Genomic DNA, 23,805 nt, shown 5'->3' on the forward strand with positions numbered 1-23,805 from the left:
ATGTATTTTGAAAGGGGGTGTGATAATCAGGAATATATTGTATAGAACAGTTACCACAAACTCTGGTGAATATTTTTACATTTAATAATTTCTAGATTATAAAGGAAAATAAGTAAAAAATTATCTATTATATAAATACAACAAATGCAAATCTGCAGTGTTTAATTTTCTTTCATTTTAGACACAGTAGTAATAAATGTGTCTTTCAGATACATGTGACCACACTGTAAATTTCTGGAGCACAACCTGTGGAAGGTTAAGATGGGGCTTGACATGGTAACTTCTTATTGTCCTTGCACACAGTAGATGAGATGTATGTGTTTTTAAAATGAGTACCGAAAAATGGCAGATATGGCAAATTCAAAAGTAACTGAACTGGCTCTATAATTAAAAGATTACTTGAACAGATAATGAAATTCCTAATACTTCAGTCCATAGGTTTTTTTTTGGTCTTTTTGAGACAGGGTCTCACTATGCAGTTCAGGCTGGCCTTGAGCTCACTTTGTAGCCCACGCTGGTCTTCAAAATCACAACGATCCTCCTGCCTCAGCCTCCTGAGTGCTGAGATTATAGGTGTGCACAACCACACCCAGTAGATCATAGTTTTTAAGGATCAAATAACTCAAAATATGAAAGAGTCTAGGAAATTTTGCCAATTAAAAAAAAAAAGGTAGTGTATAACTTTCTAACAGCATTTGGGATGACTAAGTAACGAGGAAAGAAAAATGGCCTGAGAATTTCTATTCCTCAATCCCTTCAACTGTAAAGTACCTGCTAACTAGAGCGGTCTGCTATGAGGATCACATTGGATGATGCCAGTAAAGTGTTCAGAACACAATAGTAAGAGAAACACACACTTACCTAATTTGTTTCTACAATGAAAGATGTTCTCAATGGTCTAATAAATGAGGACCTAAAAACATGATGGGTAAACTAAACCCAGAGCTAATCCAGGTTTTCCAAGGCTCAAGTGTTCAGAGTGGACAAACTGCCAACTTGGCTTATCTTCCCCTTCTCATGTTACAGAAAAGGACATCAGTGAATACCGGAAATGGAACAGATGGATGTCAATGCACACTGACAGGCCCAGGAAGGAGTGAGAAGAATGTGAAAGCTACACAAGCCGTCGAGCACTTCCTCATCTCCACGATGAGTTTCCTCAGGACTCGACGCCCTCTTCATCCCCCTACATATCATGGCTGAGTCAAAACGAACACGACTAGATCTATGCGCAACGCTTTCCTGTGTACTTTACATGTAAATGGTTAATTTTTTTCTTGTGTTCGTTACAGCTTTTCATAATGGTAAAATGAGTACACCCAGCACCAAGGGTTTAGAAGGCACAATGCCATAATCCAGCAAACAAACTGTCTGCCTTTTCTAGTCACAATTATATAAGTCGCTTAAGAGTAGAAAAGCTACTAAAGAAATCATTAAGCAAGGTGTGATGGTGCATGCCTGCAAGACCAGCACTCAGGAGGCTGAGAAAGAACTGTCAAAAGTTAGAGGCAGTCTGGGCTATGTAGTCAGTCCCAGGGCAGCCTGAACTACAGGGTAAGATCCCGCCTCAAAAAAAAAAAAAAAAAAACCAAAAAAACATCATTACAATCTCCCTTCAATTTCCTTTAAAGTTCCTTTTGGTGAGCTGAGTTTCCAGGTATCATGCCATGTATCTCTTTAAATACAAGCATACACCAAGCTCAAAATTTTTACAAATAACACAGATGGAAAATAAAAATGCTCTGCAATGATTCATATGTGTAATGCAGTACACTTATATGCATTTCTTTTAAAAAATATGTATTTCTAACAACACTAAAACAACCCATTTCTCAAAATAGTTTCAAGTCATTAATGAGATCCACCAAAAAAATGACTCCTGCGCTGAAATATGCACATCACCTGTTATATACCAGCTCAGTCCTGGCTTTGAGTCCTGTGAACACAGATAAACAGACAGAGGCTGAGCAGTGGTGCCCTTTGGTCCAGCTATGTAGCTGCTCACAGAGGGTAGCGTGTTTTAAACTTCTAGACTCTCCTGCCTGGTTAAAAACTAATGCCTAACAGTAACATTGTATGTAACAAGACATAGCTGTATCTTTACAAAATTGGATAAAATCACTGATTGCCAAAGTTTAACTTTCAATTAAAGAAAACAAGCATCATATAGCATCATTAATAACCTGTGAAGGAAGGGTTATTTTAGTATCTTTAGGAATAGGAAGGTCATAGTTACAGAGTAATGGCCAATTTTGTGAGTGAAATAAATTTAACTTTGAGTTAAATTCATTGTAATACTATCCTTGTCTTGCCTTGTGCTGACAGGATCATAAAGTGTCCATCACAGATCAGCACCATCGGCAGCCCAACATTTCACGAGCACTATCAAAGACCACCAAATATGCCAGAAATTCCATTAAATATCCACAACTGGAGTAGGCACTTTTAAAATGTAATGTTTAAGACAAGAGAAAATCACAGTAAATACCTCCCTTTGTGCAAAACCATCTTTTCTAATATAAATTTAGAATGCTTAGTGTATGACTATATTATCAATGCCTATGGGCTTACTCTCCTTGATAAGCACAAAAATTCAAATGACTAGATCAATAAAGTTTAACCTAATCACCATTTTCCTCTTTCTTACAGAATATACATCCAGCATATTCACTGGCAAACATCCCTCAAAATAGCTAAGTTTGTGCGTCACTTGTTTTGAAAGCATACAAATGCTTCAAAATTATATTATAAATATGGGTATTCACAGCATCCTTTAAAAATGCACATAGAATGGACACTAGCTGTTCATTATGAAAAGCAAAATGGATAGAAAAAGCCAAGATTCAAAAAGTTACATGCAACTCGTAGTTCACTTTACATTTTCCTTAGCTCAATGAAAAAGAAAATATAAATCTTGAAACTGACTTTTGGGGCTCTTACTAGTTTTAATAAAATTGGAATTTTTGAAATTTAGAAAAAAAATCAAAATCTGATCACAAAACGACACCCAATAACTGGACCAATTTTACTTTTTTGAGGAATTTTTAAAATAGAATGTTAGAAGTACTCTTACCCATTCTCAGGGTGCAATGTGGATGAAATGCTAAAAGAAGTCAGATTATGCCAGTGCAGTATCGTAAGATTAGCGCACACGCTGGAATGACTGCAAGCGGAGCGTGGACAGCACCCTTCGGTCGGTGGCAGCTTCCAATCCCAGGTTCCCGACCCACTTCTCCCACCACCTTGCCTCCCCACCCTGCGTCTCTGTTCTCACAGCAGCGCCCCACATGCGGGAAGGGGAAGTACGGCGAGAACAAACTGGTGTTTTAATTTTGTTACTGACTTTTATACATAAAGATCTCGGCTAAGATGCATCTTCGCTGGTACTTCTAAAATTTAACCTTATAAGATTCGTGTGGAAGGGGGCTGGGGATTTAGCTCAGCGGCAAAGTGCCTGCCTGGCAAGCACAAGGTCGTGAGTTCGATTCCTGGTACCGGAAGAAAAACAAACAAAAAAAACAAAACAAAAAAGATTCGTGTGGAATATTGGCTAGTATCACAGGCTCCGAGGCGGATGACCATGTTTGATCCCTGGTTCCAGAACTCTTCAGTGTGTGAAATCAGATTTATTACATGGTCTCTCTGCACCTCTAAAATGGGGACCGCAACAGCACCTCTCCTAGCGCCGAGAGATTACGTGAGAGTGACACGCTTACGGCGCCTGGAGCACAGCCTGGTAAACATGCTCGTCAGTGCCAGCGTTATGGTTACTGTGTCACTGCCAACGTGATGACACTGGGCCTGTTAGTGCTGTCACCCCTGCTAAGACGCGCTCCCGGACACTGGGAGCGCTCACTGAGCGTGCGGGGGACTGTCTGTACTCTGGAACCACAGCAAGACACGGCAGGGCACGGCTTCCCCGCAAGCCGCACTCACCCCCTGCTCATCCAGTTTCATGAGCTGCTCTGTGACTTTGGGAGTGTTGAAGGCCAGCCGCAGGCACTGGACGTTGAGCTCAGGGATCACGTGCTCCAGCACCTCCTTGAGGGGCAGCCCTCTGGCGGTTGAGTGCTTCGCCGTTGAGGGAACGGCATCTTCCAGGACGGACCCCCGCAGGGTCATGAGCTGAAGGAGAGAAAGGGACTGGCGTGAGGCCCCCTGCGGCATGGGACTGCTGGGCACGGCACGGGCACTGAAGGCCGAGACTGCGGCTCCTCACAGAGCTGGCGGACGGCTTGTGGCTGGATAAGCCAGCGAGCGGGAAAGAGTGAGGGTGACTTAAGACACTGCATATGAGAAACAAGGTCAATAATTTCAAAAATCCACACAGATTCAAAGAACTCACCATACAGTTTTCAGAGATACCTACCTAAGTGCCAAGGAACAGTCCTTTAAAAAAGATCAGTAGGAACAAGATTTCTATGCGGCTACACAGTGAGCATACTAACCAGGAAATTATCCCACACAACATTTGAAGAATAAATACATTTATACGTTACAAAGCTTTAAATTTCCTAACAGAGGGCAGACAAGCACAAATTGTTCACATCCTCAAGTGCTGCTATAACAGGACAATGATTTTAATATAGCACCACAGTCAACAGAACTGGAAATTACATTTTCTCTTATTACCTAAAATACCTTCCAATCAGGAAATACAAACTTCAGCAAAGACGTTTCTCTATGTAATGATTATCTGCTGCACAAAAGTTAACCAGACCTGAAGCTTAAAGTGATCTTAATTTCTAAAAATTTTCATATGTCAAATTGTTAACATAATTTGAATACTGTTTGGTGACATAAGAAAAAGACACCAAACTGAATGCATTTCCATTAAATCTGCAGGCTGCTAAGGTGTTCTGCTCCCCAAGCTAACAGAGCAGTGCATGTTGAGGGATTCATGTGAAACACGTAAGGGAGAGAGAAAAAACAGACCCAAAGTGTACAGGAGAAAGATACACTTACTAAGGAAGGTACAACAAAAGCAGGACAATCCAAAGACAGAGGAAGTATCCTCATGGTTCAGGAGATAAGGAGAGGTCCGAGAAGGAGGAGTGCCATTAGAAAGGAGCTGTAGAAGACAGAAACAATTTCTATGGAAAGAAAATGTCAGAATAGGAGCAAAGGTACAGACAGGGAAAAATCGGGTGAAAGCGGGACACAGCGGTTGCTATAGCCGGACTTAAGAGGGGACTACAGGAGCAACGGTGAAGCTGTGAGCTCAAGACGGGCGGGGACGCACGGCTGACCGAGGGAGACGCACTCCACTGGCTCCCTGGGGCATCCCAGAGTGTGTGCGGATGGGGACAACACCATACTTTCAGAAATTAACTTGCTGAAGACGAAATGCAAGAAGTAACTGGAAAAGGAGAACATAGTTAGGAGGCTGAAAATGTCTTTGGATAACAGCAAGAAAAAAGCACGGTGCATGATTAGCAAGAGAAATGAAAACCAAAGGAAGACTGCCGTGGAAGTAAACTCTGTAACATCTGCTGACTGACAGGCATCAAGACAGAGCAGGGTAGGAAAAGCAAAATTTTTCAGTGTCTTACTCTCAATACAAGAAGAGGCACTAGAGGTATTTGAGGTCTATTCAAGGAAACAAATAAACGGTCAATTCCACGAAATCCAGTGGTTATGGATAAGGACCAATATTTTCAAAATGTTCTTAAAAAAGCCTTACATAAAGACATTAAAATTAAACTACATATTGAAAGATTATTTTTGTTGGAAAGAAAAAAAAACTACACAGAAGCTAGCAGCAACTAAATAAACACTGGAAGGAAGGGCGCTGACCAGGGCGGGAGGAGAAAGCACAGGAAGAAGCGGGAGGAGGGTGAGGAGGGGAGTGGCAATTTTATTCCTCTCTTTCTTTTTTCAGGCGTGTACTTAAGGACGAAACCCCAGGCCTTGTACATGCTCGGCAAGAGCTCTACTGAGCTGCAGCCCAGCCCCAAGAAGGCACTATTTCAGCTATTAAGCATGCAGCAAGGAACAAGGCAAACGAAAATTTCCAACTTTATGGGGCTTACATTCTAGCGGAAGAACAAGAAAGCAAACACCAAAAATAATCAAAATGTGTAAGACAGTGTTAAATATTCATGAAAAATAAACACAGAAGTGGATATGACATAGGGAGAGAGAAAAAACTGATCCAGTGGCCAAGGAAAGGCCCTGTGGTTTTCTGAGTAAAGGCTGGGAAGAAATGAGCGGGCTCGAGCCTGGTGACCGATGTGCTGGTAAGAGGCTGGCAAGTCCTGGGGCAGAGGAGTCCTAAGGAGAAGGAGGCCGGCGTCTCTGGAAAAGACTGTGCCACCAGGGCACCAAAGTTGAGGATGGACAGGTAGCTGGAGCAGATACGCGAGATCTTACTCAGGCCAGCAAGGACAGCGGCTTTTACTCGACGGATATGGAGAACTCTTACAGGATTCGAAAAGGAATGAGGAGATCTAGATCACATTTCGAAGAGATCTGCTGGGCCCAAAGGATGGAGGGCTTTAGAGCTGAGGCAGACGAGTTTCAGAGCAAGGCCAGGCCAGGCCCAAGCCCAGGCTCAGCAGAAGTGGCTGCTGGAAGGAGTACTCTGCAGACCAAACTGAGAAGGGCGGCTGACAGACCAGACTTGAGAAAAATGGGAGGACAAGGACAGCGCGAGTCAAACCAGCTTTAAGAGCCAGGCATGGTGGCACACAGCCGTAATCCCAGCACTTGAATCCAGCCTGAGCTACACTGCCAGGCTGAGGGAATCCTGGGCTATACGGAGAGACCCTGTCTCAGAAGAAAAATGAAGTGAGTGGAGTAACTGAGGTTTCTGGCTGGAACAACTGGGAATCCCAGGGTTGCCAGGAACTAAACATTGATTTGAACTTAACATGGCCATGGTTTTTCTGAACAACATTTGACGTGGTCCTGTCAAGCAGAGGCTAAGGGCCAGGATCCAAGGAACAGAACTCACCCGAATGGGCCAGCAGGAAAAAGCACAACCCATCACCAGAGCCCTGGAGGGAGGTACAAGGAGAAACTCCAGGCAGAGGCAACAAAGGCAAACAATGGAAGCAAGAGGCAGGAATCATGCCATTCCCAGACCACAGCAGAGCTCAAGACAGAAGTCAGCCCTAAAGGGCGAGGAGTGCCTCCCAGGCCAGCGGAGGAGGGACAGGCCTTGGAAACTACGGCAGGGCTGAGGGACAAAGTGCCAAGTAAGGCAATTTCAATTCACACCCCGCCCCCCGCCCCGGTGGCATGAAAGACAAGTAGGACAGTGACATGCAGGAAGACTAATAAAATGGAACAGCCTTGGGAAGGGAAAAAGATAAGGACAGAGAGGACAAAACAACCTTGAAAATGAGATCAGGGTGGATCACAGAGCTCGGCGGCTACGGGCAGCTGGTAAAGGGCAGCAGCCCATCTCAATACAGGGTGCTCTCCGTGTGGCTCATGTTCAAAAAAGAATGCACGCCGCTCAACTACCAGCTCCGACACGTAAGGAGAGCACAGGAGAGCACGTGAGCTCTCCGTTTTCCCCTGGCCACCATAACCAGCACATTAGATATTACAGTCTTGCCTTAAAAACCTTATTTTTAATTTCCCCAGAGCTCAGGCTTAGGTACAATTACTAAATGAAGCCAGCCCACAGAACTTGCCTGGCATGCAATGGAGGAAAGAAAGCCAGATGCCCTATTTACACTTAGCTTCAAAACCATTATTTTCTAGACCTCTCAAGGGAATATTAGGTATTAGTACGTAAGAACAATCCTAAAACGAATTAGGGTCTTAGAGGAAATAAACTGATGACTGGAACAATTATACAGGTAAAAAAAAATACTTTGCTGGCAACTTTATTTTTCCTTTTCTTTTTTAACCAGAGCTTTTTTTTTTTTTTTCTTTAAACTGGGGATTGAACTGGCCCTTAAAGCTTCATTTTAAAATACACTCACTTATTGTGTACATTTATAGTCCTAAAGAGCTCAAAGAGCCAGCTCGCTCACAATTAACCTCTAGTTCAAATACTCTGCATCCTAGGCCTTGGGAAACAGATCCTAGGTATAGCAAAATGAGGATGGAAGGAGAAAAGTCTTTGTCTTCTTAGCTCAAGACATGTTCTAAAGAATAGTTCGGAAGACTGAATCAGCTTAGGTGGCCATCTCTCATCTTTTCGGCTAAGTGCTTTCTAGCCGGCCTGCGCAGGACATACAATATATCCCACGCGGGATTCTGAGAGCTCCAGTTCGCCTGGGGCAGACTTTCTGGGCACAGCTTTCTGCGAAGCAAAGCTCCCACTCACTTACTGCATCTCTCCAGAGATAGGCTGAAAGGAAGGATCCAGATCTGATCATCTTGTCCACCTCCTTCACTACTAGAGGAAACAGAAGACACTTTTTTTTTAAAATCACAAGGACAATTCTGACCATGTACCATGAAACCCAACTGCTCGGCTACTATTCCATTTTGTCCCACTTCCATTAAGCCTAAAATATTTCTCACTTGCAACTTACCTCACTAGTTCTAAAAATTATTCGGTAGTTGTATGGAGAGCCATTTTCTTTCATTTCTTCTGGTTTTTCCCTTCGAATGCTCACAGCCACTGGACCAAGGTTCTCATCAGCCCCAAAATAGTTCCAGTGTTCTTAGGTAAAATAAGATAAAAGATAATTAGAAAATTTACTAACACTTGAAAATGTTAGATTCTGCTCACTATTTGAGATCATCACTCTAGAAATTCCTCCCTATCAATAAAATGTAGACAAGTTTAACAAACATTTTCAGTCCTCAATGAGTCATAAAAACAAAAGCTGCACACGTTTCTTTCCAAAGGAGGTAGCACTGAACAGAAATGGCCTGATAAACTTTTACTACGCTCTGACTTACTACTCTGTGGTGATTTCTAAAAGATGTTTGGGCTTTATCCCTATGGCCACCACTGTAACAGGCAGCACTGTACGCACTTCCTTATCTGAGGCAAGGCTTTTTAGCTTTTGTTTAAAATAAACATCCTACCTCTACCAAGTACAGAGTTTGAGGAAAGACTTCTCCGGGTTATGATGATCCTGGGTTAGAAGAAGGGCAAGGTATGAAGGGAGTGACCCAGCAGCCTTCTGATTCCAGGAAACCCAAGGCAGGCGGAGAAGTTCAAAGAAAGACCCTCAGGGGGCCAGAGGGGCAGGAGCCTCGTGTTTCTCAGGCAATGAGCACAGAAAGGCATCCAGAGAATCTAGAGGACCTGAGGGGCGTGAGCGGGCTGGGAGCCGCGGCTTCTCTGAGGTAACCGTTAGGCCAGGTGACTGAAGAGTCACTGACCTCTCCACGTACCCAACTGCCCGAGGCTCTGACTCTTTGCGTAACCTCGGGGGTACACAAAGGTCTCCAAATGACAGGCCTGCAGTCTGCACTCCTTCTCACAAGAAGGAAAACGGAAATCAAAATTAAATTAACTTACAGAAACTGTTAACCTGATATTTACCGGGCATCCAAGTATGTACTTCTTTTAAAAATTAAAATTGTTGATATGCACATGAGATGTTCACGATGAGAAAGTTCACACAACACAGAAATGAATGAAAACTGTCAGTAAATAACTTACTTTTCAAACCTCCAAAATATGGTCTTTACACACTGTTTTATTTCATTCACATGTGACATGGTAAATGGCCAAGCTGTGAAATGGTACATTATTTGCATACAAAATGCCTAAATATTTGAGAATACATGTTATTTCCATACAAAATATGCAAGTATTTGAAAATCCATGAGAATAATAAAGAATAAAAGCACAGTGTATCTAATCATGTCACTTTAAAAATTTTAGATAACGTGTATAAAGATTCTTTGCAAGTATTAAAGCATGATTATAACAATTATGATCATAAGTATCAAAACTCTCTTAAGAATATTATAATCCATGGAAATTCAAAATAAGAAAAAAAAAACCACAATGGAAATTCAGGCAACAAGCATCTCATATGAAAACTGAGAAACAACCTGATAAATGTCACAAAATTCATGTACAAACACTCATGTACATCCTCAAAGCACACCACATGAGAATCACACTCAGGTTATTTACTCTTACTTTGCACACAATTCTAACAAGCTTGGTTCTCAGGTCTTCAAGCCCACAGCTTTATTTCAGAGGTGTGATAAGTCCAGATGCTGACAAGGTCCAGGGTGTAGGGCTGATAGAGACTTGCATGCAGACAGCAATGTGATAGAACAACTGACAACAAGGAAGAAAACAAAAAGGGGGGAGACAGAAATAGTATAAAAAAGCGGACAAAAACTTAAAAAGACAGCAGTCTGGGGCCATTTGTTCAGGAGCAAAGAGCTTCAATTAACAAACCTCAATAACCTCGGAGGAAATTTTAACATAGCAGCACAGAGTAACAGCGGACGGATCAAAGATGAGTGAGAATCACAGTCATTCTACGCCGCTCCTTGCACTTCACAGCCTCCACTGAAACCCAGCACTAGCAATTGCTCCAACAACACCCCACGCATCTCAGAAGGGCAGTGCAATTGCTGCTCTGCTGCTGGACAGATTCACAAAACACAGGGCTGTTACTGATTCACCAATAAACTCAACTCATTCTGGTCCTCAAGCGTCTCCTGCGTACCTCACTTTCTCTGCTTCTGCAGAGCTGATCTTCCAAACACTCTCTATTCTCCTTCAACACCCTCACGTCCACTTTCTCCTCAGCTAATGACAATGTTGTCTACATCACAGGGAAAATAGGCCAGTTCGGAGGCAAACTCCCCCACTCCCCAGCACCACGCACACAAATTTACCTGCAGCCAGACTTGCTTCCTCCTTCCTGTAAAACAAAGCCTCATCCCCACGACAATCGGGTCTCTGTTCATTCTGCCTTTCCAGGAACGAGGCCTCGGCTGTCCTCTCCAACTTCGCCCTTCACATGCTCACTGTGACCACCATTCGGCTGAAGTCTCCTTCCTCTCCACTACACAGCTTGCCCTTGACTCCTCATCGCTCTTCAGAACAAAACAGTTATCTTTCCTTTCCTTTCCTCCACTGGGGAACCTCTGAAAGAGTTGCCTTTCAGTGCATGGGTCCCCAGTGACAACTTTCAAATTAAAACGAATGGTGCTTTTGGTCCTTACCTTACTCAAAACTACCCCTCACTTCTAGCACCGGCAATGACTGACTTTTCTAGAGACACTCTTAGTCCTGATACCTGTGCCATCACCCTCTCCTGGTTCTCCTGAACCACACTGTGTTCCGTCCGCTCTCGGAATTCAACCGCCATCCTGATGCTGACCGCGTTCTACAATGCCCATGTACCCTCCAGACTTCTGTAAGTCTCTCCATCCACCTGATGGAGCTCTGTCCCACGGTGTCCGCAAAAGCGAAGCCATCATCTTCCCATCTATTCAGCCTCCCTTCCTTCGGCCTCTGTCCCATCTTCACACTGATGCTCAGGCAAGATCCACCGCCATGGCCTGTGAGTGCTACTTCCTAACTATCTCTCAAATCTATTTTTTAGGGCTGGGGATACAGCTCAGTGGCATAAGCGCCTGCCTGGCAAGCGCAAAGTCATGAGTTCAGTCCCCGGTACCATTAAAAAAAAAAAAAATCTATTTTTTAAATCCAACCTACTATCTCTGACTTATCCCACTCATTTGAATGTAATAACTAGCTTGCTGTAATCTAACATGTTCACGTATCAGTCTGATGACCCTTCAACATGCAAATCTGACTGGTCAGCACTACATTTACAATCCTTTTCTGGATTCCCAAAGGTTTTTGCAGTCTGTTACCATCTGTCACTGCACCCCCACTCCACCCTTTTCCTCACCCCTCCACTAAACTCGCCTGCTCTTCCAGATGTGCAAACTCACTGTGCACGTTCTCATGTGAAAAATTCTGCCTACCACATGCTTCCCACAACTCTTCTTCATCTGAGGACTCCTCTCATCTTTTACGGATCGTCTCAAGCACTGCTTAGGCTACCATGACTACACTGGCACAAAATGGAAATGTTTACTTTGCAGAGCAATACCGATACTTTACTTAAACATGTTAAGAATTCCTAGCATGAATCACTGAAACCAAATGTTTACTATACGGCAAACACAAAAATTTGAGAACTATACTAAAAAATAGATTTGTACAAATATAAAACCAGTCATTTTAGAATTACTCTGCAGATAAAATTAAGTGTGATTTTAAAAATAAACACCTACATAAAATAAAATTAAAGACTGAGCATGAAGACTATTTGGTTAATAAAAACTATAAAATTAATGATCATTCTTTTTTTAGGATCATAATCAAAACCTGGTATTTTTGTGCCATTTTTCCCAGCTACAAAAATAATATATTTTTGAGGTGAGAGAAAAGTAATGAGATACTTATAAATTACCTTCATATGCATTCTTGAGAATCAGTCTACAAAACTCATAGCCGGATTGCTAATGCTGGAAAGACGTTTTTTGAATGTCTGTGTCTGTGGAAACATTGAGTTTTTTTCCAATTGAAAACCAGCTCTATTATTATATCTAAAACAGCATTTCTAGCCAGTCTTCATCCACATCAGTTCCCCTGGCGCAGATGGAGACTCTGGTTCTGCTTCCCATGTTACATTTACTACTATCACAATCAGATTTTACTTGTTCTAAAAGTCTTTCAATTTCAGTAAAAATTGTTCTCACAATGAAAGCCTTGTTTTCGTCCAGTGTGTTTTTCTGCTCTTAAGGATTATGAAAAGACAGGAAAAAAAAAAATCTTTGACACGAACCCTATTTTATCCAACTCAAAATCCAGTGGTGTGTATGCCCTTCCAGTCCGGAAGAGTGAAGTTCACAAAGTCACCTTTAGAGTCTTTAGATTCTGATCTCAGGACAAATCAGTCAGAGTTTACATCCATGACCTGGTTCTTCCGGCCACACTTCGCTCTGTCTATCCTTTGACGCCACTGCCATGCTGTAATGTAACTTTATCTCAGTGCTCTGACCTCTGGGCAGTGCTTCTATTCCTGCCTGATACCGCGTGTTTCCCTCCTACCATCCCATCCATCCACCTCCACTCCTGGCTAGCGGAGACAGGTATCCATTGCAGGGAGCTCTTCCAGTCAGATCCACAGCCAGCGTTGTCTTTCTTTCAGGGTGAAAAAATTAGAGGGGGAGGGAAACAAGAACGGGGGAGTTACGGATGAAGAGTGTTAAAGAACGGCAAGGAAGACTCTGATGAGGAAATTCAGAATGAGGAAGATCCAGAAGAAGAAAAGAGGAAGAAATGAGATGGGTAAAGCGGACGATGGATGAATTCAAATACAGGTACTACACCACCAAACATAGTAACGTTTTAGAGCTGAACACTCCAGAATGCCAAAAATTAACGCTGCAATCCACTATATTAGAATAATACAGTGCACAAAGCAAAAACACTTTGCCAAACACCCTAATTTTCACCTGACCATAGGTATTTCCCTCCTTTTTTTTAATAAACGAGGTGACTATGGTTTAGAGATGATGCATCACCAGCCATATGATAGTAACAAAATTTAAACAACATTTCACCTGCTGACTTCAAAGCTCTTTTGCTCCACAATTTTACCTATCATTGTGTTACCAAAAGCTCCTGAAATTTTATTAAGAATAAAAATAGTAAAATAAAATTTATTGACTGAAGGGATACACTGTTTGTCTCATCAGATCACATATGATGATCCTGCCTGATGTGCTATATAGCCAGTGCTTTTCTGTGTTGAAGGGAGAGATATTAATGTTGCATCCATATGTGGCTTATTCCTCCCCCAGATCCACTGGTCACACACAGCGAACACCTGGTCTTCCTATTAGCTCCAGTCTGAGGCCGAACTAGGACGGCACAAAGAGTACCGATAAAGCGTTCTGTCATTACTGTAATAGTTCCTAAAAGTAGCTACATTTTTATCTGATATATTCACAACAATAATAAAAAATTGCACATTCTTAAAGGGGGGACATATTTAATAGTTCATACCTCCACATAATTAGTTCAGATACAGATTGCTGCTTATAAGCTATACATACACATGTACACAGGCAAGAAAAACCTTAAGGTTGGCATTTTAAATGTAAAAGAGAAAAATAAAATATAGTCACATGAGTTACAGGATTCAAGGAGCAGTTTCTGAATTGCTTATACTGGTCTTCATGATACTTATAAACTAAATATTAATATTTTACTGTACATTTCCCCAGGGACATGAGCATAATCTAGACTGAATGTAAGTACAAACAGCAAAAATACACTTTCATTTTAAAATAATGTATCAGTTAAATTTGTGGCTAAAATACTTCTGTACAATTACAACTTTAAATAGGGAAAAGAAACACCATAAACACAAGCATAAAGCAAGCAAAACTTAGCTGCTACCTCATGCCTACCACAATTAGAAACAGTTCTTCAGAAATGAGGACAGCAGCCCTTAGTAGAGCTGTAATGGATTTATGCACTGCAAGCAGCACTCCGGGTTGGTAGCAACCATTTAGAAAGCAATATGGCGTATACGTTAGAGTCACAAAAATATTCACACCCTAATCTTAGCGTTACCCTAATTAACTATACAGAAGGAAAAATAAGAGCTCTTCCACTTTCTCTAGAAGAAAGTTAAGTACTGCAGAAAAGGAATGCTAAACTACAAGCAGTAAGTTGACACATTTGAGTCTTATTACATCAGCAGACCAAAGAGTGGAATAGTGACGATGCTACCAGCTTGTTACAATTATTTCACCATGTTTCATATTTGAAACTATTTTTTGTTAAAACCATCTATTTGGTGAGACATAAGTATACCACTGTCAGTGTAAGTAATAGATAGGAACTCTGACTCAGTATTTCCACTAAAACAGAATTTGGATGAAAGCAGAAAGCCTGCTCACCCATAGCACAAGTTTCTGTGAAACTCTCTCTCTCTCCTACTGGGTTCCAATACTTTTTATTTTTGTGCAACTTACTACATTTCATTATAACTATATATTATATTAAAGGACAACAACAAAAAAAATTCAGCTTTGGAGTGAGGGAAGGGGAAAGAGATGAAGATGTGTCATGTGTGTGTACCAACTCCCTACACAGAATGTAATCATTATGTATTAATTAAAAAAAAAGAAGAAAATTGCAAAAAACTGAAAGCTAGGTAGACAGGGGTGGTGGTGCACAACTGTGATTCCAGTGCTACCCTGGGAGGCACAAGTTTGAGCCCTGGCTGGGCAACTCAGTGACTTATCAAGACTACTTCGAAAAGAAGGAAGGAAGGAAGGAAGGAGGGAGGGAGAGAGGGAGGGAGGGAGGGAGGAAGGCAGGAAGGAAGGGCGAGCTCTGGGTGTAATTCCGTGTGAAGGTGCTGGATTCAGTTACACACACATACATACTCTTAGGTTTGCCCCAAAGAAGGTAATAAAAGGCCATTCACTAAATGACTTTCCTGGAACCAAAACACTCAGAGATTCTCAGTCTCTGGACTCGGAGGGCTCATCCTAATTTTAAAGGCTGAGGTTCCAAGAACTAAACAGCTTAAGATTTTGCACCATAATCAAAAGCAGGTCAGGGTAATGGATGGGGACATTTACACAGGACTGGCCACATGCCCAAATTCTGGCCCAAATCCCTGCACTAGGCTGATAATTATTGTTGCGTAAGAGTAATTGCGGATACTTACAAAGTGCTTAGGGTTCTGAAGTGAAACTTCTTTCTATAAATAACTTTTAAAAAGTGGGCTGGCCTACTTGCAAAACGGCACGGCTTTGGGGTTGAGAACGGCAGTTACGATGGACATGGTGGCGCAAGCCTGTAATCCCAGCACTTGGGAAGCTGAGGCGGGAGGACTGCTCTGAGTTCAAGGCCAGGGTGGCCTACAGAGTGAGACCCTGTCTCAAAAAGAAAAAACAAACAAAAATGGCATTTGAGCCCTAACGAACCCTTTAACTTGCCCAAAAAAGGGGAAACTTCATTATGGAGTTATGTTAACATGAATAAAGTGCATCCGGATGGCTGAAGAAAGAAGTACGAAGAATGGTATGGCTCAGCAGTAGAAGGCTTGCCTAGCATGTGAGGCACTGCAAGACCCCCGGCACCACAAAACAAACAACAAAAACACGTTGTTAGTGATCTAGAATGAGTGTTCACAAACAAAAAACGTGGATACTTGGAGCAGTCAAGAGAACCACACAGTCTTTTTGAGACAGGGTCTCGCTATGCAGTCCAGGCTGGCCTTGAGCTCACTTTGCCCAGGCTGGTCTCGAACACCCAATGATCCTCCTGCCTCAGCCTTCCGAGTGCTGGGATTACAGGGATGTAGCACCATGCCCCGTCTTTTTCACAGTCTTAAACGTATCATCTGTTGTATCTGCTATAGTTTACAAAAGTAAGAATCACAATCATTAAAGGAGCTTTGTGTCTGCCGGGATCAGCTGGTGGTCTTGGTTAATCTCCACAAAACCGCCGCAGTCACACAGGAACTTGTTCGTGGTCTCATTTCCTGCAGAGTAGAAAAGAACTGCGGAGCGCTATCTGGGGTCTGGACTGTGACACAACGTCCACGGCCCGGACTTCTCCCTCCCTGATGCTATAAATACAAGACACAGCGGCTCCTCAACCCAAAAATATGAATGTCCTTCTTCTTTTTTTCCGGGGAGGACAGTGTTGCGGGCAGCATCGCACTATGTGTCCAGACTGGTCTCAAACTTGCAAACCTCTTGCCTCAATCTCCAGAACTGAAAACAGGGGCTTGTGCCACGCTGTAATCAACACATTTTATACTTTCCATCAGCCCAGAAGACTCCCTCATTTGTGAAACATTTACTGAAGCCCTTCACCTATGGTCTCTCTCCTCAAGTGCCTCAGCCCTACTGTGTCAGAGGAGGCCAGCGGGGAAGGGATCCCAGAGCCTCAGGGAAGTCAAGCCATCGCCAAGTCAGGGTCAGGAACGCTTCACAACTAAAGGAAAACAGCAGGCAGCTGGGGCGGGGCATGATACAACCGGAGGACACAGATCGTTCAGGGAAAAGAATTTAGAACAAAGTTTCTAAATTAGTATCAGTAGAAAAAGACAGCCTATATAGTAGGGAAAGGCTACTATGAAAAACAACTATAGGAAAACAAAAATAACAGGCTTTGAGGTAATAAAAATATGACTGCTGAAAATTAACCTAGTGAAAAGACTGAATACTAGAACATAGAAAGCTATGTACACATCTCTTGCCCAGAAGATAAAATTGATGAGCACTGTGTATGACAACAATTCAAAAAGCTGAAATTTAAAAAGGAAATAATCCATGTGTAAACATCGTATTGTCTCACTAGTCTTGAGAAACTGAAAGCGTCAATAAGATCCAAAATGAACAATAGACACTGTGAGTTAGGAAGAATCCGTTCAAAAGAAAATACAAGCTATGATGGGGAAAGGGGAAAGGAAGGGAAAAAAATACATATTTATACGATAGATAGTTACGATCGTTACACAGCTAGTTTCTCTTAGCTCACGGACAAGGTTTGTGCTACTATTGTTTAGACAAGATTTCATGCCTGTATCTTATAGTCTGAGTAACTACTACGAAGATAACAATACGCAATATATTAATTATTGTTACTCTCCTATTAGCTTGTTTTGAAACCGTTTTATTATCTTTAGTTTTTTCTCTTTAAAATTTAAAAATAGGGAAATAATGGAGGCTAAATCCAAGAATTCTACCATCTAAGTCAGTTTAGTTCCAGGCAGAGCAAAGAGATTCTAGACTTTTCTAAGAAAAAATTAATGTTCAATAGCTTGTCTTTCGCCTTCACAGCAATAAACCGCATACTGTAGGCCAGGCCTGCTGGTGCACACCTGTAGCACCCGCACTCGGGAGGCTGAGGTCGGAGGACTGGTGCAAGTTCAAGGCCAGCCTGGGCCACACAGTGACTTCAAAACTAGCCCGAACTACATAGTGAGACCTTGTCTCAAAAAAAAAAACCCCTGCACACTGTAAACACTGTGAAGGCGCTCGTGCATGGGCTTCGGTTTTCCTCCCAGGCACCGTATCCGGCACAAAACAGCTATTAGGTGTGGTGGGACCACGTGAATAAATGAGTAACAGTGCACCTGTAAACCTTTCAGGGTAATACTGTCAACAGGAAAAAGGGACAACAAATGTGTGTGCATGTGGAAAGATACGGAAGAATATAAGTAAAAGTACTGAAATTTATGCTTGTGTCTGGAGTTTTGTTTACTGTCCATTTCCCTCCCCTAGAAGGCAAGCTCCACAGGGGTGGTCTGTTTTGCTTATTAGGGCCTGCAACTGTGCAGGAATGCTGCAACACTCACCACGCGTGGCAGCCAAGGAAGCGCAGCGAGCACTCTGACCTCCCGGGAAGGACTTGCAAGCCCTGCGGCCACAAAGGATGCGACGAGTCCAGAGTCTCTGGCTGCAGTGCCCTAGGGTCTGCTGCCGTCGTGGAGCTCAGCTGCACTCCTGAGCCGCCTCTGGTCAGGGAGCACCAGGCTGGGGTGGGGGTTAGCAGAGCCCGGCCATATTCCTCCGTCGGTGGTCTCCCTCAGGCTCACCTTTGCTTCATCACGCTGGTTTTGTCAGTATGCGTCCAGGGGGTCTGCGGGTCCCTGCTTCACCCTTCTTCTCCTCCACTCCCCCTTTTTCTCATGGTATCCGATGTAGGTTACGGACTGAAGGTTTCCTCTGATACATTCTGCTTCCTTCCCCCTTTTATGCTTCACAGGTGTTACTACCAGGCCCCAACCAACCACACGCAGGCTCTCAATCTTAACAGATGACCCAACTGGCACGTCTGTTAACGTGACTCAACAAAGGACTGTCTGGCAAACACAACAGGCTGGATTCTGAGCAGGAGAACTTCTAAAAAGACTAAAAATACCTGCTGCTAGCATTTGAGCAACCTGACAGATACAGAATTGAGAATGGGGCATCGTGAAAAGAAGTTAGCTGCAATTCATAGGCAGACTCGAGAGGTCTTCCCAACTGATGGAGGCTGGGTACAATGGAGGTATCAGAGACGCTCCAGTGTTTCCAATCTAAGCACCCCACACCAGTGGTGGCGTTTACAGGACAGCAGTGCTAAGACAGGAAAACGGGGAAGCCTACAGGTCTGCCCACGCATTACAGATGGTGACTAGACAGCCATCCAGAGCGAGGCTGCTAACAGCTGTGAGCAACACGGCTAGGACCGAGGGAAAAGCCGGGAAGTACTTCACGGTATATAAATGTAACTCAACGTCTTCTCGGAAAGGATTTTTGAGGCCATTAATTATAAACCACACATAAATCATACTAATAGAACAAGAAAATAAAAGACAAATGTGGAAGCAAATATGTTATGAAGGTTGTAGGGCTGAACATAAAACTTAATTCTTGGTTGGGAATTGACATAAAATAGTAAGTACAGGAAGCAAAACACACACAAATAACCTGACCAATAGAAAGGGAAACATGCTGCTAGTTCCCAGAGAACAATTTCTACCATTAGCTTCTAAAATAACTTTCTCACCTGAAAACCTACAGGAGCCATGGGCCATATTTTCATCACTAGTTTTATCGCAAAACAAACTCCACTTTTTATAATTGGATCCTTAAAAAAAAAAAAAAAAGCTGATCTTGCTAGACATGGTGGTACACCCCTGTAGTCTCAGTACTCAGGAGGCTGAGGCAGGCGGATCACCAAGCGTTCAAGGGCACCCTAGACTACATAGTGAGTTCAAGAACAGCCTGGACTACACAACGAGATTCTGTTTCAAAAACTAGAAAAACAGAGCCAGGCATGGGGGCACATGCCTGTAATCCCAGCACCCGGGTGGCTGAGGCAGGAGGATCATTGTGAGTTTGAGATCAGCCTGGGCTACAAAGTAAGTTCAAGACTAGCCAGAACTGCACAGGGAGACCCTGTCTCAACAAGAAAATAAATAAATAAATGCATACATACATACATACATACCCTACAAAAACAAACAAAACAACCCCTGATGATCTCAAAGTCCAGTGACGCTCTGACAGTCTATTTTCATTTTCAAATAAAGCACGTGGAGGAACAGCAGAAGCCCACGCCTGTCTGACCGCTCCCACAACGCTCTGAACTGAGGTGGCTCAGGCACCATGTGCCTTATGGACCAACTTAACAACCCGGGCCTTGACACCATAGCAAAGCGAGGAAGTTCATTTTCAAAGGAGCAAACATGCAAGACCTGAACACCTAACGGCCTGTCAACCCTGAGCAGTTAGAAGAGCACTGGGTTCAGCAGCGCATGCTCCTCAGAAGGCTAAGGAGGAAGGAAGAACCAGGTGAGCCTAGGAGTTCAGCCCGGGCAACAGCATGAGCCCTCGTCTCAAATAAAAGGTGGCAGCGAAACACATTTCCAGGTTCGTTTCTGAACAACCTACTCAGTGCCTCAAATCTTCCTGTGAAGGAATATATAGAGAACTACCTTTAAATGAGGTATGTAATCTTAATAAACCATAAAGGGCAATTCAAGTAATAAATTACAATGTGTGTATTAAACCTTTCACTACTGAGTTTGAAAGAATTAACTGCTAAGTTCAAGAGCATACAGTGAGGCATGGCTCAAGAGGACAGGTGTACTCCATGGAGCTCATCACTTACCCAAAGAAACCTATCCAGGTCAGAAAACCCAATGTGGTATAAAATATCCTTAAAAATTCTACATGGTAGGGCATCCAATTGTTTTTTTCTCAAGCCTAATATTCCTGTATTTCTAGAAGGTTTTTGTTGTTGTTGTTTTTGGCTTTTTGAGACAGGCTCTCCCTATGTAGTTCAGACCAGCCTTGAACTCACTATGCAACCCAGGCTGACCTTGAACTCATGGTAATCCTCCTGCCTCAGCCTCCTAACTGCTGGAATTACAGGCGTGCACCATCATGCCTGGCTAGAAGGATTTTTTTAAAAAGAAAAAATAAGCAAAAATTTTTAGAAATGCACTTAGCTATGTATCACCAGGTATTCCCTGGAGATTTTTTTTCTTTTTCCCTGAAGTAAGGCATTGCTTCAGCTATTAGGATGACCCCATTTAAGATGTTTCCTCCATGGGGACATGGGAGAAAAAGAGGTAGGGCAAGGGTAGGTAACATGACGTATGAATATGATCAAAGTACTTATATACATTGCCCCCCATGAACATGTGAAACTGGGGTGGAGAGAATGATTAAAAAGTTTATTATACGCATGTACAGATCAGCCAAGATAATACTTATTAATCTGTATAATCAACATGTACTAACAAAAAATGTGGGAAAAAATAAAATGAAGATTTGTTAGATTTTAAATGTTGCATTCATGACCCTTGCCTTATTTAGTACCCCACAGACAACTGGGGGAGTCACGGTCCAGGTCCGGCCACTTTTGGTGAGGGTTCAAAACAAAAAGACACGCTGGCTACACTGGCGTGCTTTCTTCACTCGCCTCTTTATGGAAACAACACGGAAGTCCACATGGAGAACAAGACCTAAGCTCGAGCCCTCTACTCACCGTTATGTAAGCAGACACCCGGCACAGTGCAGCTGCGGCCATGTCACGGTCGGTTAATTACCTGGACATCAGATCTGCAGACGCTCACACCTCATCCGTAACGTACGTATCTATATACACAAGCACTGTGAGAACGAAAGCTTACATTCTAGGGAAAGGAGGTACTTTGCAGAAGAGATTATTTTAGAGTGGTATGCTTTTAACTGTCAATCTACTATTACAGGCCGCAGCCAGGAGTTTGAAGTGAGCGTGGCTGCGGGGGCTCAGTCTAGGAAGATCGCTTTCTACTTGCCTGTGCTTTCTGATATACTCTGTACTATAAAATAATCCACTAAAACTTGCAATAGCTGCTAATGAGGCTCACTTAACAGACTCGAATTTGAAGAACTGCTCGATAGCGAAACTGAGAATGCATCCGAGTGCTGAAACTGTCACTCTACACACGTGAGGCGACGTGCAATGTTCTAAGGGGAGAGTGGCGAGGATGGCTGATTACCACACAAGGAGCGGCAGAGCAAGAAAATGACTTCACAGTGGCAGCGGACACCCAACATGCCTTCCCAACCTGGACTCCTGGTGTCAGCCATACCGCTGAGCCTCATGCGTGTGCAGAGGGAGGGGGCCAGGAGGAGGAAGGCGAGCAGCAGGAATAGGATCCGGTGGTTTAGAGTGACCGGAATGATTCAACGCACAAGCGTTAGTTTTTCCTCTCTGCAGAAGTGGGCAATATTCTTAGCTGAGCTCCGGACTATTATAGCAGTTTCTCCTAGCTACTGGGAGACAGAATCCAGCAACCCGACCGAGAACAGTACCCCCCCACGCGCACAGATAAGCCTACCCACACTGCTGAGCAGTGGAGCAACCAATGCCACTGCCAAGGCAAGCTACAGGCTGCTCTGTCTTTCCTGAACGCATGCCTCTGAATGAGCTTTAAGAGTATGCCTCACAGAATTTAGACGTATTACACACATGTCCCAAAGTCCCGCAACGAATGTGATCATTACAGTACTGCAAACATGGTACTAAACATTAAAAAATTTTTAAGAATGTGTCTCATAGATAATTGCACATTTGGTGAAAAGCTGAAAAAGTCCTGGGGGGCTAAAGAAAATGAGGCAAGTCATGGCTAGGCAACAACCCACGCTAGCTCTAAGCAAGACTAATTACTCTGCAGTGTGGGACTGTCCACTTAGAAATCGCCTTGGTACTTCGATCGTGGTGACTAAATAAAAACTAAAAACAAAATACATACGCTCCTAAGATGACCAGGTTCGAATGAATTCCCTACTGCCTAGTGTGTGTCTCCCCAAGGAAGCTGCAGTCATACCACTGAAATTCTGACCCTGGTGACAGGTTCACAGTGATGTCTCTGAGCATTAAGCAGGAGGTCTACATAAAACAAAAAGCAGTAATACCATAAATGCGGGCTATGTTGCTACTGTCATTTCATCCGGGGTAAAAGTCATGTCTCTCCCCCCCCCTGTCTCTCTCTGTCCCTCTGTCTCTCTCTCTCTCACACACTCACACACACACACTAGAAAAGAGAGATGATGGCAAGAGGAAGAATGGGGAGCAGGAGCGTTAGCGGCACGGTGCCTGTGGCAGTAAGTCCAAACACTAAGGTTCCTGTATTGCCCCAGCATTTTTCCAGCAACGGACTTGGCTTCCACCAGTGGTGGTGAATCTATGGCACGCAGCAGCCTGCTGAGAGCTCTGAAAGGTTCAGCATCACTGGCTTATATGTTGGAAGTAAATGTCCTCTAAAGTCTGTATTTGCAAAATAATGTTCATAAAAAGTATAATATTTATCAGCTGAACGTGATGAAACTTTACACATACTGTTGGCTGCAATGCACTTCAGTAACTTTTCCCCGCAGAGCCTTCGCCACAATGGAGTCAGACCACTGCTAAATGCTACAGAAACTAGAGATGAAGAGAGCGTGGTGGGTGCCAGGCTGCGAGGGTAAACGCCACCCAAGCCAGCTGAGCCCCTTCAACAAGAGGACTTCCTTTAAGGTTCTAGTGAGGGAAAACGAGTTAACCTACTCATCTTAGTTATGACAATTCTTTAACTATTTGTATATTGCCGTAAGAATACAGATAACGCAAGTGTTAAAATGTACAGTTATACTTAAGGGGCTTCACTTCTGCTTCAGAAGACGCTGCTCAGAGCTATTACGACGCTGTGACGGATGACTCGCCTAACCGGGAAGTTCGGCGCTGTGTGGCCCGAGCAGCGCCCTCGCAGCGGTCACTCTCCGCGACTGACTTTCCCTGGACCCGTTTCCTGGGTTGTCACCGCGGGCCCCTTTGTCACCACG

At 43.3% G+C, this 23,805-nt stretch overlaps 1 protein-coding gene across 7 annotated transcripts in view; it reads right to left on the reverse strand.

Moving 5' to 3' along the window:
- Positions 1-23,805, reverse strand: part of Sipa1l1 (signal-induced proliferation-associated 1 like 1) — a 362,523-nt gene that overhangs the window by 105,035 nt on the left and 233,683 nt on the right. For all 7 annotated transcript variants that reach the window (XR_264641.2, XM_005409446.2, XM_005409450.2 and 4 more), the window contains 2 exons: positions 8,496-8,626; positions 3,937-4,125 (listed from right to left, as the gene is read on the reverse strand). Coding sequence is in view for 6 of the 7 variants with exons in the window: in XM_005409446.2 (XP_005409503.1) it covers positions 3,937-4,125; positions 8,496-8,626 (320 nt within the window). In the remaining variant the exon portion in view is untranslated. The remainder of the gene's footprint in view (positions 1-3,936; positions 4,126-8,495; positions 8,627-23,805) is intronic.

Source organism: Chinchilla lanigera, unplaced genomic scaffold (genome assembly GCF_000276665.1).
Source record: "Chinchilla lanigera isolate Chin_1 unplaced genomic scaffold, ChiLan1.0 scaffold00122, whole genome shotgun sequence".
Classification (NCBI taxonomy): Eukaryota; Metazoa; Chordata; class Mammalia; order Rodentia; family Chinchillidae; genus Chinchilla; species Chinchilla lanigera.